Source organism: Mixophyes fleayi, chromosome 9 (assembly GCF_038048845.1).
Source record: "Mixophyes fleayi isolate aMixFle1 chromosome 9, aMixFle1.hap1, whole genome shotgun sequence".
In the NCBI taxonomy this organism is placed as follows: Eukaryota; Metazoa; Chordata; class Amphibia; order Anura; family Limnodynastidae; genus Mixophyes; species Mixophyes fleayi.
This window is the reverse complement of record NC_134410.1, coordinates 13,690,808-13,709,357: the sequence shown is the minus strand read 5'-3', so window position 1 is coordinate 13,709,357 and position 18,550 is coordinate 13,690,808. Positions and strand designations below refer to the sequence as shown.

Sequence of the window (18,550 nt, the reverse complement as noted above, 5' to 3'; positions counted from 1 at the left end):
ACTCCTCTACGCAGTCCAGAAAGATACCTTGTTGCAACGTTTTGGACTAATAACTATATTGTGAGGTGTTCAGAATACACTGTAAATTAGTGGAAATGCTTGTTATTGAATGTTATTGAGGTTAATAATAGCCTAGGAGTGAAAATAAGCCCAAAAACTTGATTTTTAAACTTTTTATGTTTTTTTCAAAAAAAATCCGAATCCAATACCTTAAATCCGAACCGAGACCTTTCGTCAAGTGTTTTGCGAGACAAATCCGAACCTCAAAAATAACGAAAATCCGGATCCAAAACACAAAACACGAGACCTCAAAAGTCGCCGGTGCACATCCCTACTGTATACTGATCCCATCGATCTAATATGTAGTTTTATGGTTTAATAAATGTACATGTGTGTGTGTGTGTGTGTGTGTATGTGTATGTGTTAAAGCCTTGCAATAACAAGTGTGGCAATCAGATGCCCTGGCACCAGGACACCAGGAATATTGAGTAGTTTACAGGGAACAACAGAATGCCCATAGCTGAATATTCTACATTCCAGAATAGGTAGTAAAATAAATATAAACACTTGTAAATAAACTGAATCCAATGGTAATCCATATTTTACTACATTACAGATCATGACTTGTGTTTGTTTTCTTATAAAATTGTGGGTTTAACTGAGGCTGTTCTCAGCTATAACTAGAGATGCTCACTGACCCCCGTGTTTTGGTTTTGGTTTTGGATCTGGATTACCTTTGGGTTTTGGTTTTGTTTGTTTTTTTGTTTTGCAATTTTGTTTAAAAATCAATATTTTGGGGCATAAAATAACCAAATTTAGTGCTCCACCTGTTTCTTGGATAAGTAATGTAATTGTAAAGCTAATAAATTATGAAAAAAAAACAGTTTAATTCCTGGTAGGTAGGCCTTCATTAATTCTACACACAAACCAGATTGTCTTCCTCTCCATCTATGAATATTGGCAATACAGCCATCGTCTTTGGGTGTATATTACACCCTACACTTATAGTTAAATATATAAGAAATGGACAAAGGCAGTTTGGTTTCTGTCTCTCTAGACTACCATCAGGACTGGTGCCAACCAGAGCCGTAACTAGGCAGTTGCAGGCGGTGCCGTCGCCCAGAACGCATGCCCAAGGGGGCGCAGCCGCCCGACACCTGCCTCTGTGCCCAGGCTCAATCAGTCCACACAACGCCGTACGAGAGTCCCACAAGCAACAATTCATTTCCGGAATCTGAATCGGTGGAACGCATGTGCGTTCCTTCGAAGGCAGGAAGTTCAGCATTTGGAATGCAAGTTTGCGTTCCAAATGCACATGCGTTCCACTGATTCAGGTGGCCAATCAGGAGTCCTTAGCATCAACTCTTGGCATGGGACACGCCCATCAGTGACGTCACATAGGAAATAGATTCTATGCGTTCCACTGTGGAACGCATGCCGCGTACAGCTTCCGTCTCCCTGCTGCCGTTAATACAACATACCAGCGTCTGAAGTTTTTCCATTACAGACGGGATAACCTGCAGCTGTATCTACCCTGGACCCGCCAACAGAGGCAGTGAGTTTCGAGTCAGTCATTTTTTCACCTTAGTTTTTTTCTGGTACCAGGTAGCTCTACTATTGGAAATTGAACTTAATGGATAATAATGGACTGTGTGCCAACAGAAACTAAACAGTCGGTTTTAAGCTGCTAGTATTGGTTCTACATCTGCATCTGAGTTCCTGGATTGAAACGGACTGTGTGTAAATAGACATCTATTAGTTGCCAATCCCTTTGTCTATTATATTATTAATACCGTATCCATCAGTTGGTTGCCAATGGTTGTTTATGTTACAATATTTGTATCACCTAGATTGGGAATTTTAATATACAATCATTGTTGTTTTAGATAAAATCACCAATAAATGAATGGTTATTCGTCAAATGAAATTGTGACTCAATTTCAATATTTCATTTAATTGCTTGTGTTGTGGGATGATTTTTCCAATGCTGCTTGCTCCATTTCTTGCATTCAGTGAATGAACTGGGGTAATGCATGGTCCTCTATTGAACCCACAGACCACAAGTACAAATACTAGTTAACCACTGTGTTTGACATGTGGTGCCACTGGTATTTAACCCAGTGCCAGTGGGTAAGGGCCTTTATATGTGGGCTTTTCAAATATTTCTAATAATGAAGCGTCTACAATGACTCTAACGTGCTGCATTATTAAATTAACATGCCAACCACACCCCCACATTAGATTGGCCACACCCACTCGGCAAATGTCACTCCCACATATATGGGGGGCGCCGATGCCCTGTCTCGCCCAGGGCACTAAAATGTCTAGTTACGGCACTGGTGCCAGCACCTGCTTGCTGATCCTGCTCTATTGTGGACTGCTTTGAATCCATTTTAATGAGCCCAAAGCACTTGTAGTGCAAAATATTCAATAGATAGTGCTGATAAATATGACTTTTTGCAGCTAGAAAAATTATTGTTTCACACTGGGGAATATGGGACACCCCAAAGCACTTGTAGTGCAAAATATTGTATAGATACTGCTGATAAATATCACTTTTGACAGCCATACAAATTATTGTTTCACACTGGGGAATATGGGACACCCCAAAGCACTTGTAGTGCAAAATATTGTATTAGATAGATACTGCTGCTAAATATGACTTTTGGAGCCAGAAAAATTAGTGATTAACACTGGGGAATATGGGACACCCCAGAGCACTTGTAGTGCAAAATATTGAAAAAATAAGCCTCCTCTATCCTCCTCTAAGAATTGCTAATAGAATTGGTATCAGAATTGCGATAATAATTGAAAGAATAAGGTATACAATTATTGCTCTGTCCCTGCTCTAATACAGCCTGTGACCTAACCCTGCTCTCTCCCTCTGTCAAATGACGATGGATTGCTGCGGAGGCGGGTATCAGAGCCGTAACTAGGGTGGTGCGGGCGGTGCCGTCGCCCCGAGCGCAAGCCCGAGGGGGCGCAGCAGCCGCCCGCTACCTTCCCCTCTGTGGCTCAAAGTAAAAAAAAAATATCTAAAAAAAATAAAATAAAATAAAAAAATATTGCCCCCCCCCCCCCCGCGACTCATGCAGGGGGGGTGCCGCGAGTCGGGGGAGGGGGGGTCGGTTACCGCGAGTCGGGGGAGGGGGGGTCGGGTGCCGCGAGTCGGGGGAGGGGCTAGTGTGGTGGCTGGTCAAAGAATGATCACACTGTCTGTCAGACAGTGTGTATAAAGTTATTTGTCAGGACCCGCCCCCTCCCCTTCCAGGATGCTGTGCTCCGCTCCACCCCCCCCTCTGAAAAGAAAGTGAGGAGCGGCCATTGCTGAGCAGAGAGAGTGAGTCCCCTGCATCTACTGCTGACTGCTATGCTGACCATCCAGGAGGGAAGAAAAATAGGTAAGTAAATGTTATATTGTAATTAAAATATATATTTAAAAATAGGAAATAGGGTGCTCCATCCAGGAGCAAAAACTGAGGGAGTGTAGTGGGGAAGCAAAATCTATGGGGGCAGGGGACATGAAAATGTATAATGATTATTTTTTGGTATTGTATTTTTTGGTATTTTGCATTTATGTATTCTCCCCTGTCCCTCTCATCTACCCCATCTGTGCCACCTTCTCCCCAGTCCCTCTCATCTACCCCCTTGTGCCACCTTCTCCCCAGTCCCTCTCATCTACCCCCCTGTCCCACCTTCTCCACAGTCCCTCTCATCTACCCCCCTGTGCCACCTTCTCCCCAGTCCTTCTCATCTACCCCCCTGTCCCACCTTCTCAGTTCCTCTCATCTACCCCCCTGTCCCACCTTCTCCACAGTCCCTCTCATCTACCCCCCTGTGCCACCTTCTCCCCAGTTCCTCTCATCTACTCCCCCCCCATGTGCCACCTTGTCCCCAGGCTCTCTCATCTACTACCCCCTCTGTGCCACCTTGTCCCCAGGCTCTCTCATCTACTACCCCCTCTGTGCCACCTTGTCCCCAGGCTCTCTCATCTACTACCCCCTCTGTGCCACCTTGTCCCCAGGCCCTTTCATCTACTACCCCCTCTGTGCCACCTTGTCCCCAGGCTCTCTCATCTACTACCCCCTCTGTGCCACCTTGTCCCCAGGCTCTCTCATCTACTACCCCCTCTGTGCCACCTTCTCCCCTGTCCCTCTCATCTACCCCCTTGCACCATCTTCTCCCCTATTCCTCTTACTTGTCATCCTGCAGCCCACTTCCAGCACTGGGTTTATATGTATTTAAAAATCCAAATTTATATAGTGTATGTCGTGTAAAGTACAGGAAATAGAAAATTTGTCATTTTCATATTCATAATCTATGATTTCTATTTTCCTCCACATAGTGTCTATTGCAAAAAATACAGGTGTAGCCAAGGGCTCTTATATTTCTTCCCTATAGTGAGAGAAATTTGTATAGGTTACACCTGTATTTTTGAGGCTACCAACTACACAGCAATACAAAAGAATTCATTCAGTAAAGTGCTAGCCACACCCCCACATTAGGTTGGCCACACCCACTTGGCAAATGTCACTCCCACTTAGATGGGGGGCGCCGGTGCCCTGTCTCGCCCAGGGCACTAAAATGTCTAGTTACGGCACTGGCGGGTATTTATGCATTTCAAATATCGCGAGAACCGAGCCCCGACGACATCACAATGATGTTTTGCCTCGATTTCGATTCCGAAGGGGCGGGTTAGTAGGCAACTCGGATAGGCAGAGTTCGGGTGGGCTCGGATCTCGGGGAACCGAGCCCGCCCATCTCTAGCTATAACTCACATAGGAGATAAGGGTGTCCTAAAACTACCTACTGGGATAAGGGGAAACACAGACTAGCTTGTCTCCTGCTGTCCCAAGTCATCTTTCAGACAATCTGGAGCCAGGTACCCCCTAAACTAGTGAAGAGTGCCAACTAGGTTATCAAGAAATTGAGAAAGTATATGAGGTGTGGAAGTTGATGGCTTGTATGCAGCACATGCAAACTGTGCTTTATGAATCAATTCACTATGTTCACTTTTTGACTTAAATGAATGACTTAGCAGCATCTGTGCTCTGAGTGGAGGTAACTGTCAGTCACTTGAAGAAAACTTACATGTGGCTGGATAGCGGAGAACTGCAAGTGATTGATTAATTGATGATTGTAATTGATAGCTTCCTGCGCTCAGATCACAGCTGCTGATAATAATGAATAATTAGAAAAATGGGTATTTTAACCCTCCACTAAAATCATCAACCAGACCCAGTACTAGACAGGCTGGGCTGGTTCCCATTGAGATTGGGGTTCTTAGAGTCCAAATGGGGTAAGAAACCTAAACATATATCCATGAAAAACGTTCCACCTCACACTATGGGCAACAGATGCTTAATGATCAATACTAAGGTTCCCTTGGACTCACTTTTACCTCCAGCCAATCACAAGCAGTTTCTCATACAGGCCAGGGGTAACAATCTAGTTGACCCTAGCTCAGAGGGTTGGGTAGAGCCCCAGTGTCTTTCAGAGCCTGACTTGTAGCCTCTGAAAGCAGAAAGGCCTAATAGAGGCACCGCTTCTTTATTGAGACCCCATGGCCATGGTGTTCCTGTCATATTGGAGACAAGCCCAGGCTGACTAACCCAGTGGCGGATCCAGGGGGGGGGGGCGATCGCCCCCCCCTAGCAGGGGCTTGCTGCCGGCGGCTGCACACTATGTGCAGATCCGTTCAGCAGAGAGAGTTAGGGAGAGAGTCCTGCCCAACTGCTCTGATTGACAAAATCAGAGCAGCCGGGCAGGACAATCAGAGCAGCCGGGCAGGACTCTCTCCCTAACTCTCTCTGCTGAACGGATCTGCACATAGTGTGCAGCCGTCAGCAGCCTTAAGTGTGAAAAAGGGGGCGGGGCTAAATCGCCCCCCCTAAATCGCCCCCGGTACAATTAACTTCTGGATCCGCCCCTGGACTAACCCTGGGGCTGGCTGAGGATTTAATCAGAGGGGTTGGCATGATGCCAGTTTATTTAATTATGCTACGACAGACCTGCGAAGCAATACTCACAGTGCTCTGTCATTCAGGGCAAAAAACGCTGTTCAGTGACGGTACATATTGGGCCTTATTCAGAGTGGAACGCAAGTGTAATCCTAACTTACGGTTGAAAAAGTTGCATGCAAGTGAACGTGTATGTAAGCCAAGCTGTAGATGCGTCCAGGTCTGAATGAGTAGCAGATTTGTCCGCTTAACAACAGACACACCCCTCAGACACTTACGTCCAACTTGCAAACATGTACAAAAAACATTTTTTTTATTTATGTCACAAACATATTTGCTATGAAACATCTTTTAAACTAGAATTAACCAGCTAATACAGCAATAACAATCCGACATGTGTACAAAAAATATATTTTTTTTTTTCCTACAATACACTCTGTAAATTATAATCAAAGACCAAACGACTAATAAAGTATCATTAAGAATCTGCAAATTATTTGCCAATCTCTAATTACAGACAGAGCGCTTGTTCATCATCATCTGCAACTTACACCGGCTTCTGGCCACTCACAAATAAAACCTCTTTTTCAGCCATATCTGTGACTACGCCCCACTCAGAATCTGTCAGCAATTGCTCATTCTCTCCCCTTACTGTACAATGCCAACATTAGAACACCCCTCCCCCCATCACACCTCCTCAGGTGTAAGGAGGAGTATGTCCAAAAAAGTGAGTGTGTTCACGTTCTGAGCATGAGCAGTATGCAAAAAAGACAAAGATACGCTCCGCAAACGGACGGACGTCTGACTCTGAATCAGGCCCATTGTATGCACTATGTGCAGGTTCTCACTCATCCACTGCTCTGTGATTAGTGATAATCACAAAACGGACTTATAATGTGAAAATGTTTGAAAAGGGCAAAGATGTCATCTCTGAGTATATTTCTATCACTCAACTAGTGACCATAAACAATATTTCTCTGTCCGGTGCAGTATGTACATTGTAAGTACTAGCTACACCTCAGTACAGTGTAACCCTCTGTGTATGATGCTGTATGTGCATTGTCATCACACACCACACATCAGTACAGTGTAACCGTCTGTGTATGATGCTGTATGTACATTGTCATCACACATCAGTACAGTGTAACCCTCTGTGTATGATGCTGTATGTACATTGTCATCACACACCACACATCAGTACAGTGTAACCCTCTGTGTATGATGCGGTATGTACATTGTAAGTACTAGCTACACCTCAGTACAGTGTAACCCTCTGTGTATGATGCTGTATGTGCATTGTCATCACACACCACACATCAGTACAGTGTAACCCTCTGTGTATGATGCTGTATGTACATTGTCATCACACACCACACATCAGTACAGTGTAACCCTCTGTGTATGATGATGTATGTACATTATCATCACACACCACACATCAGTACAGTGTAACTCTCTGTGTATGATGCGGTATGTACATTGTCATCACACACCACACATCAGTACAGTGTAACCGTCTGTGTATGATGCTGTATGTACATTGTCATCACACATCAGTACAGTGTAACCCTCTGTGTATGATGCTGTATGTACATTGTCATCACACACCACACATCAGTACAGTGTAACCCTTTGTGTATGATGCTGTATGTACATTGTCATCACACACCACACATCAGTACAGTGTAACCCTCTGTGTATGATGCTGTATGTACATTGTCATCACACACCACACATCAGTACAGTGTAACCCTCTGTGTATGATGCTGTATGTGCATTGTCAGCACACACCACACATAAGTACAGTGTAACCCTCTGTGTATGATGCTGTATGTACATTGTCATCACACATCAGAACAGTGTAACCCTCTGTGTATGATGCAGTATGTACATTGTCATCACACACCACACATCAGTACAGTGTAACTCTCTGTGTATGATGCGGTATGTACATTGTCATCACACACCACACATCAGTACAGTGTAACCCTCTGTGTATGATGCGGTATGTACATTGTCATCACACACCACACATCAGTACAGTGTAACCCTCTGTGTATGATGCAGTATGTACATTGTCATCACACATCAGTACAGTGTAACCCTCTGTGTATGATGCTGTATGTACATTGTCATCACACACACCACATCAGTACAGTGTAACCCTCTGTGTATGATGCAGTATGTACATTGTCATCACACATCACACATCAGTACAGTGTAACCCTCTGTGTATGATGCGGTATGTACCTTGTCATCACACACCACACATCAGTACAGTGTAACCCTCTGTGTATGATGCTGTATGTACATTGTCATCACACACCACACATCAGTACAGTGTAACCCCCTGTGTATGATGCTGTATGTACATTATCATCACACACCACACATCAGTACAGTGTAACCCTCTGTGTATGATGCTGTATGTACATTATCATCACACACCACACATCAGTACAGTGTAACCATTTGTGTATGATGCTGTATGTACATTGTCATCACACATCAGTACAGTGTAACCCTCTGTGTATGATGCTGTATGTACATTATCATCACACACCACACATCAGTACAGTGTAACCCTCTGTGTATGATGCTGTATGTACATTGTCATCACACACCACACATCAGTACAGTGTAACCCTCTGTGTATGATGCTGTATGTACATTGTCATCACACATCACACATCAGTACAGTGTAACCCTTTGTGTATGATGCTGTATGTACATTGTCATCACACATCACACATCAGTACAGTGTAACCATTTGTGTATGATGCTGTATGTACATTGTCATCACACATCACACATCAGTACAGTGTAACCCTTTGTGTATGATGCTGTATGTACATTGTCATCACACATCACACATCAGTACAGTGTAACCCTCTGTGTATGATGCTGTATGTACATTGTCATCACACACCACACATCAGTACAGTGTAACCCTCTGTGTATGATGCTGTATGTACATTGTCATCACACATCAGTACAGTGTAACCCTCTGTGTATGATGCTGTATGTACATTGTCAGCACACACCACACATCAGTACAGTGTAACTCTCTGTGTATGATGCTGTATGTACATTGTCATCACACACCACACATCAGTACAGTGTAACCCTCTGTGTATGATGTTGTATGTACATTGTCATCACACACCACACATCAGTACAGTGTAACCCTCTGTGATTGATGCGGTATGTACATTGTCATCACACACCACACATGAGTAGAGTGTAACCCTCTGTGTATGATGTTGTATGTACATTGTCATCACACACCACACATCAGTACAGTGTAACCCTCTGTGTATGATGTTGTATGTACATTGTCATCACACACCACACATCAGTACAGTGTAACCCTCTGTGATTGATGCTGTATGTACATTGTCATCACACACCACACATCAGTACAGTGTAACTCTCTGTGTATGATGCGGTATGTACATTGTCATCACACATCACACATCAGTACAGTGTAACCCTCTGTGCATTCAGCAGATTTACATTTTCCTCTTTCTTCCTCTCAGTTCGCCCAGAGGTGAGGGTCACAGGTCGTTGGTCAGGTGAGGTCACAAAGCTGCACTGTTGGGTGTACGGGTTTCACCCACGAGCTGTGGATGTGAAGTGGATGAAGAACGAACAAGACGAGGTTCTTTTAGATAAGGCCAAACAGATCCTCCCCAATCCTGATGGCACCTATCAGACCAGAGTCACTGTGGAAGTGCCAACCGGGGAGGAGGAACGTTACTCCTGTCATGTGGATCACAGCAGCCTGGAGGGGACACTCAGTGTGAAATGGGGTGAGTGTGATCTACACTGGGAGTATGAAAAAGAAAACACTGGAAATAGAACTTTATTAAAGACCTTAAATAATGTACAGTATTGTGACATGTAAATTCAAATTGCTTCGCTTTACTTTGTATTATTTTCAAGTGTAGATTCTTCAAAACAGCTGCCTACATATGTTTGAAGTTGAAGTGGGCATACTTTGGATTGGGGGCACTACTATATGCTGTAATATGAATTGAGGGCAATACTGTGTGTCATAATATGAACTGGGTACAATACTGTGCGCCATAATATAAATATTCATTTGTTAGTTCCATTACTATTAATATTATCATGTTATTAGTTATAAATAAGAAATAATTAAATGTGTGTGTGTATATATATATATATGTACAACTGGCACACCTGGACTTGACTAGATTTTAGCCGGGACACTGATTAAAAAAGGTTGCCAACCGCTGCAATAGCCTCTGGCTGCTGAGTTACAGCCACAGCATGCTGCTTAATTTGCACATAATTACTTTTATTTGACTTTGTATATGAAAAATGTGTTGTTTATATGTTATAAACATTTAATTATGGGTTCAGTTAGGGCTGAGTCATGGCCCCTAACTATGGGGAGTCATGAGGAATGACTATGGGGAGAATTGTGTCACATGATGCCTCAGAACTGTAGTGAGAGTTGTGTCACATGATGCCTCAGAACTGTAGTGAGACTTGTGTCACATGATGCCTCAGAACTGTAGTGAGAGTTGTGTCACATGATGCCACAGGACTATTTTAAGGCTTGTGTCACATGGGGGTAAATGTATCAAGGTGAGAGTTTCCAGTGGGTTTGAAAAGTGGAGATTCAGAGTCAGATTCTAGTCTTCATTTATTATTTAGCACATTCTGCCGAAACTCTCAGCTATATACATTTACCCAATGGTGTCTGACAACTATGGTGAGGGTCGTATCACACTGTGCATCAGGACTGTGGTCAGAATGTGCCTCATGACTATGGGGAGAATCGTGTCACACTGGCTGATGAGGGTAGTGTCACAGAGTGCCTCAGGACTATGGTCAGGGTAGTGTCACACAGTGCCTCAGGACTGTGGTCAGGGTAGTATCACACAGTGCCGCATGAATGTGGTCAGGGTAGTATCAGACAGTGCCTCAGGACTATGGTCAGGGTAGTATCACACAGTGCCTCAGCACTATGGTCAGGGTAGTATCACACAGTGCCTCAGGACTGTGGTCAGGGTAGTGTCACACAGTGCCTCAGGGCTATGGTCAGGGTAGTGTCACACAGTTCCTCAGGACTATGATCAGGTAGTGTCACACAGTGCCTCAGGACTATGGTCAGGGTAGTATCACACAGTGCCTCAGAACTATGGTCAGGGTAGTATCACACAGTGCCTCAGGACTATGGGCAGGATAGTGTCACACAGTGCCTAAGGACTATGGGCAGGATAGTGTCACACAGTGCCTCAGGACTATGGTCAGGGTAGTGTCACACAGTGCCTCAGGACTATGGTCAGGGTAGTGTCACACAGAGCCTCAGGACTATGGTCAGGGTAGTATCACACAGTGCCTCAGGACTATGGTCAGGGTAGTGTCACACAGTGCCTCAGGACTATGGTCAGGGTAGTATCACACAGTGCCTCAGGACTATGGGCAGGGTAGTGTCACACAGTGCTTTAGGACTATGGGCAGGGTAGTGTCACACAGTGCCTCAGGACTATGGTCAGGGTAGTATCACACGGTGCCTCAGGACTATGGTCAGGGTAGTATCGCACAGTGCCTCAGTACTATGGTCAGGGTATTATCACACGGTGCCTCAGGACTATGGTCAGGGTAGTGTCATAAAGTGCCTTCTGGACTATGGGCAGGATAGTGTCACACAGTGCCTCAGGACTATGGTCAGGGTAGTGTCACACAGTGCCTCAGGACTATGGTCAGGGTAGTGTCACACAGTGCCTCAGGACTATGGTCAGGGTAGTGTCACACAGTGCCTCAGGACTATGGTCAGGGTAGTGTCACACAGAGCCTCAGGACTATGGTCAGGGTAGTGTCACACAGTGCCTCAGGACTATGGTCAGGGTAGTGTCACACAGTGCCTCAGGACTATGGTCAGTGTAGTGTCACACAGTGCCTCAGGACTATGGTCAGGGTAGTATCACACAGTGCCTCATGACTATGGTCAGGGTAGTATCACACAGTGCCTCATGACTATGGTCAGGGTAGTATCACACAGTGCCTCAGTACTATGGTCAGGGTAGTGTCACACAGTGCCTCAGGACTATGGTCAGGGTAGTATCACACAGTGCCTCATGACTATGGTCAGGGTAGTATCACACAGTGCCTCGGGACTATGGTCAGGGTAGTGTCACACAGTGCCTCAGGACTATGGTCAGTGTAGTGTCACACGGTGTCTCAGGACTATGGTCAGGATAGTGTCACACAGTGCCTCAGGACTATAGTCAGGGTAGTGTCACACAGTGCCTCAGGACTATAGTCAGGGTAATGTCACACAGTGCCTCAGGACTATAGTCAGGGTAGTATCACACAGTGCCTCAGGACTATAGTCAGGGTAATGTCACACAGTGCCTCAGGACTATGGTCAGGGTAGTGTCACACAGTGCCTCAGGACTATGGTCAGGGTAGTGTCACACAGTGCCTCAGGACTATAGTCAGGGTAGTGTCACACAGTGCCTCAGGACTATAGTCAGGGTAGTGTCACACAGTGCCTCAGGACTATAGTCAGGGTAGTGTCACACAGTGCCTCAGTACTATGGTCAGGGTAGTGTCACACAGTGCCTCAGGACTATGGTCAGGGTAGTGTCACACACGCAGTAATAAAGATCAGTAGCACAGTAGACAACCATTGTCCATAGAAGGAAAGGGACAGTTTCTTGTCTACCTTTTAAGCAGAAAAGTGTTTATAATGAGATATAGACGCGGTTTTGCAGATTCTGGATATAACGTGAGAAACATTCACAGATCCGATGTGCAGACTGTACTTTGCAATGCAGAAGTAATGTGTAACTATGTAGCTTTCACCTTTATAAAGTATCTTACATTGAGTCTCTGATATATGAAATTCTCAGTATCACCAATATTCATATTATCCTTTGTGTTTCTCCTCAGAACCTAAAAGTGGCCTCTCACTCGTTGTGATCATTGGTGCGGTCATCGGTTGTCTTGTTGTTCTCATAGCTGTCATTGCCGAAGTTCTTATATACAAGAGTAAGTGTTAACATTAGAGGGTTTTTGCTTTACTAATTCTCAAGCTTTTTACATGTCATATGGATGGGACTTTTCTAAGTTTACTTTATATCAGGTTACATTTTTATTTCTCCTGTAAAACCATCATCTCTGATACCTCATCTCCAGTCACCAGAAATATCTCTTATTCTAACCGTGTCCCACAGAATGTCCTGTCTCTTGTAACCCAGTTATGAACACTTTATTTTGTTGGCATATTTATTTCCCCTTGTATTGATAGTCACAGTACCATTTATATTTTTATGCTGATACACAGTAGGTTGTAAGTGTCACTGTTTATTTCATTTGTGTATAACTCCCACTTCTTTCACTTGGCTAGTGAGACATTTTCCATGTTCTTATGGGAGTTTCTGACAGATCGGGGACGTCTATAACTAAATTCCGACCAGACCCACTTGTGCTCCTTATATTACCCTCACATGCAGAAATTGCAGAACAAGATAACTAAATGAGAATGAAGATGTGGAGAGAGTGTAATTCTCTTTCATCCTATCTGGGGGACACCGCTACTATTGGTTGTATGAGGGGAGCGTGGAGTTGACACTTAACTAGTTAGCTTGTTAATGTGACTCACCGAACTTCTGGACCTAGAGTTAGGCCGCTCGTTCCCCTGCCGGAGCCTGGGTTGTGTCACGGCCGTCCGCCATCTTGACTGTGCTTCTGCGCATGTGCAGACCTAGAGGGACTTTTATAACCTTTCCTTACTTGGTATTAGCTATCCATTAGCCTTTCCCTATTTATAGCACCTTTGACCTCTCTCTAATTGTCTGTTCTTGATAATCACTTTCCTGTGACAGCCGTGGTCTACATTCCTGTGGTTCCTATTGCTCTCAGCGTTTCAGCATCTCCAGACTGGTCTCTGATCATCTACACCTGTAACATCTCACCTGTTGGCCTCTCACTGAGCTCCGTGGTGCCGCTGTCTCTCACCTGTTGGCTGGATACTCTTCAGCCACGTCCGTGGTAAACCTGCCTCTCACTGAGCTCTGTGGTGCCGCTGTCTCTCACCTGTTGGCCAGATACTCTTCAGCCACGTCCGTGGTAAACCTGCCTCTCACTGAGCTCCGTGGTGCCGCTGTCTCTCACCTGTTGGCTGGATACTCTTCAGCCACGTCCGTGGTAAACCTGCCTCTTACTGAGCTCCGTGGTGCCACTGTCTCTTACCTGTTGGCCAGATACTCTTCAGCCACGTCCGTGGTAAACCTGCCTCTCACTGAGCTCCGTGGTGCCGCTGTCTCTCACCTGTTGGCTGGATACTCTTCAGCCACGTCCGTGGTAAACCTGCCTCTTACTGAGCTCCGTGGTGCCACTGTCTCTTACCTGTTGGCCGGATACTTTTCAGCCACATCCATGGTAAACCTGCCTCTCACTGAGCTCCGTGGTGCCGCTGTCTCTCATCTATTGGTCGGATACTCTTTAGCCACATCCGTGGTAAATCTGCCTTCCGCTGAGCTCCGTAGTGGCTGCCGTATCTCACCTGTGTACTGGATACTCTATAGCCATATCCGTGGTAAACCTGCTTCTCGCAGTTCATCATATTACCTGCTTTACCTTACCTGTTAACTGGATACTTCTCATTCACATCTGTGGTAAATCTACTGCTGGCTGAGCACCATAGCCTTCGCTATACCTCATCTGTCGGCCGAACAAGTTATAGCCACATCCGTGACAATTTCTTTACGGTCAATTCCATTCACGCTGCTTCCAGTGGATCCTCTTAACAAAGAGGTCAGGATTCCATCTGCATTTAAAACACAAACTGATCTGCTTGTCATCCGAAGCGAGGGTGTCCTTTCAGTGGTAGTTGGTCCATGAACACCTGGCGGTAGGCAGGTCCTTTACCCCGTAGTCCTGGATCATAGTCACCATCAGTCCCTGCCCCGTTGGAGCTTACAATCTAAATTCCGTAACCTACACACACACACACCAAGAGACTAAGGGCAATTTTAATAGCAGCCAATTAACCTACCAGTGTGTTTTTGGAATGTGGGAGGAAACCGGAGCACCCGGAGGAAACCCACGCAAACACGGGGAGAACATATAAACTCCACACAGATAAGGCCATGGTTGGGAATCGAACTCATGACCACAGTGCTGTGAGGCAGAAGTGCTAACCACTAAGCCACTGTGCTGCTCAATAAGCACTTTCATGCTCTTATTATCTAATACCTTAGTTACTGTGTGCTAATGTTACATGGATACTAGAGTATATACATAAAACTGACACAGACTACCCCACTGCATACACACGTTCATGCGTGATCACACGGTGCATTATTGCTTGGATTATTGGTAAATCTAATAATAACCACCTAGCGATAGAAGGATGTGATTAGTCTAATAAATGTCTGATCGACCCCAATCTAAGTGTCCCCCATTAGGAGTATAATATTGAATGATACAATGGAGCAAGCAGTTTGTGTGGCTGAATGCCAACGTGCGTTTCGCTAGTAGCTTTTTCAAAGGCAAACCGAGGTAGGCTTCTCATTGGTGTTTTAAAGAGGGTTGTCACGCCCCCTTATGATGTCATGCTTGGCAACGTGTACAGGCAACCCTAGTGCCTAATATAAGATTGCCATTCCAACTGGCAAATGAAAACTAATGACCCGCCCACTGAGAGCAGTGATTGGTCCCAATTTGTTATGACAGGGAGACAGCATAAACCATAATCACGTCTCTCATTGATTCTGTATTCTTTAAAAGCCTTATCAATTAAGACTCATGTGTAATAGATAAATGGATAAGGTAAGGCGATCCAATAGAAAATACCAATAATGATTATTTGGTCATATATATCAAATGTTCATATTAAGAAATAGGTAGTTACACTAGGTTATACTGCTGGAGTTTAGACCAGCTAATTCCGGTTCTCAATATTGCTGTAATCCCAACATGCTGATACTTCAATTCAGATTATTATAAAGACGCAAGGTCATTTTTTTTAAAGTCAATGAAATCTGAGGAAAATACATCTTGCTTTGTATAGAGAAAATATATAGAAACTTTTTAATGTTTATCAATAAAGTTTACAAACAGATTTTATGAAAATGTAACCCTTTCAGTGCCCCGTTATACACATTGTCTGCCTCTCTTTTTCTGTGTGGATTATGGAATTTACATGTGTGGGTGCACCTTCCCATTGACATTGACTTGATTTAAAATTGATATTTATTATGAGAATAGGAATAAAAGAACAAGAAATCAAAGGGATACAGGGTTTACCCGGTGCGGTATACATTGCCCTAATATAGCCTGCGCTCCTGCTCCTCAGCTCTATTCTCTGACACAAAAGTCATGTGGAGATTTCTGAAGTTTATGTGTAAAATGTTTCCTTCAGTATTGAGTGCTTAGTGTTCTTCACTCAACTCTCTGTAGTATCTCTCTCCCCTGTGTTTGGATACTACAAGTAACTATATCATTGTCTTGGTGTTTTGCGGTCTCTTTTCATTAGTTTTTTCAAGACAGCAGTTAAAAATTTTTGTCCATGCCTGTACTATCACTTCCTCCCTGTAAGACTGTGTTCCACAGCTGCCCTCGTTTTTGTCACACTTCTGTTTTGTCAGATAAGGGGAGCAGTTCCAAGCCAAATCTGGTGGGGTAAAATCTGTAGTATATTATACTTTTTCCAAATGTGAGATCATACTGACAAATAGACGACCTGAACCAGACTCCCGGTGTACAGCTTGTGAGGCTGGCGACTGGACTGCGCACATCTGGGTCGGATGCAGCTAAGTTGTTGAAACCAGCCTGGGCAAAGACGCTAGCTTAGTCCATTGCAGAGCTTACTCTGCTCGCTGCGTGTCCTAAGGAGATAAGTGAGATTGTAAATCTTACTCCTCTTACTAATAACTTTTAAGGGATAATTCAGTCTCTCAGGAAGTTATCAACAAGGGGTATTCAGGGTCCACGACTATGGCACAAACAGATATATGGCACAGTTTTTGAATGGACTGAGCGACTCATGGAAGGTCTTCAGAATGGTACACCTAAGGTGGATATTCTGTATCTCATGTATTTATATCCAAATATCAACTGCATACATAGAGGACGCTACTAAGGACTCCAGTAGATTGGCAGATTGGGCCTCCACTAATGCAGTTATGGGTTGTAGACACTATAGTTCAAGCTTTAGATGGCAGATGGTACAAATAAAAAATCCTTAGCTGCCCTTCTCTTTTCAGTAAAGGCCTTTTTCATCATCAGTCATCAATACTCAACTAATAGCAAGAAAAGGACACTCTGGGTGAGCAAGCATGGCAATTCAAAGTCCTCAGATAACCCCAAGTCCCAGTGGTAGTAGGGACCAGAGAGCCAGGAGGTAGTGTCCAATCCCTAGGTTCACAACTTAATCATCCTGTGGAATCAGGATCAATGCCCTCTCACCAGATATCTAGGACAAACTATGCAGTCATTTTCCAATCCCTGGGCATCAAAGGGGTCAAGGATCCAGTTCTATCTCATTTATGGTGCACAAGTGGGATGGGTCTTTGGTCCTGTGTTGATCCGTGAGGTTCTAAACAGGTTCCTTTTGCAGGGAAATACAAACTTGAATTGTTCTTATAGATAATTCAATCCATTGGAGCAGAAGGACTCATGGCATCCCATACATCCCCATACATCAAGCACACCTACATGCAGCTCAACCCATCTGTTAGGATCATCTGCACTTCCTATTGTTAACCTTCCAGTGAGGAGAACTATTACTTTTCACACTCCCTTTCAGCCTCATGTAAGCTCAATGGGCTTCACTAAGGCAAAGATGACAGCAATTCTGTGTCCCCAGAAGGTCATGATCACTTGCTATTTTAACGACATTCTGGTGAAGGCTCTATCTCGGGGCACAATAACTTTTTGTAGCGGTCCGGAGACTGAATAGGGGCCCAGTGGCAGTAAGGAAAGCAAGCCACAGGAAGACTGAATAATAAAGATTGGTCCAACGTAGCAAGGTATGGTACACAGTAAATCTATAAGTAAAGGGTTCGGCAAGAAAAGTCTAGGGCAAGCCGAGCTCGATCCACGAGTAGTAATAGCTGACAACAGGATGCAGCAACAGAAACACTAGATCACTGGCAGAGCACTGTAATCTTGCAAGGGAAACAGGAAGAAGCCAGGCTTTTATAGGAAAGAAAGGGAAGGAGTCAGAACATGCTGGAACATCAGGATAGCATTGAAACTGAGCTACAACACAGAGTGAGAGCAAGGCGCTGTCCAGAAGCCAGAATAGCTCAGGCAGCAGATCAGCAGACCACAGAAGCAGAAGCCCTGGGTTTGAGTCATGACACTTTTGTAGCGTCATGGCTGAAATAATCTCTAGCACTGCTAATATCCCTTATATTTCTTGGCTTCTGTTTTCATACAATTCAGCAGAGGTTGGTCATGCTTTTCAGGTGCTAGTTTCTTTCATGGCCAATGCTTCATTATCCAATATTACAATAATTTCCACCCTAGAAATGGTTCTGAATGTTCCGTTTGATATACCATTTATATGCTCCTGTGACTGTGGAACAAATCTCTCAAGCACA

At 44.4% G+C, this 18,550-nt stretch overlaps 1 protein-coding gene across 2 annotated transcripts in view; it reads left to right on the top strand.

Moving 5' to 3' along the window:
* LOC142102009 (class I histocompatibility antigen, F10 alpha chain-like) overlaps positions 1 to 18,550 on the top strand; it is a 176,534-nt gene that overhangs the window by 131,403 nt on the left and 26,581 nt on the right. For both annotated transcript variants that reach the window (XM_075186513.1, XM_075186514.1), the window contains exons 4-5: positions 9,500 to 9,772; positions 12,891 to 12,989. In XM_075186513.1, coding sequence (XP_075042614.1) covers positions 9,500 to 9,772; positions 12,891 to 12,989 — 372 coding nt within the window. The remainder of the gene's footprint in view (positions 1 to 9,499; positions 9,773 to 12,890; positions 12,990 to 18,550) is intronic.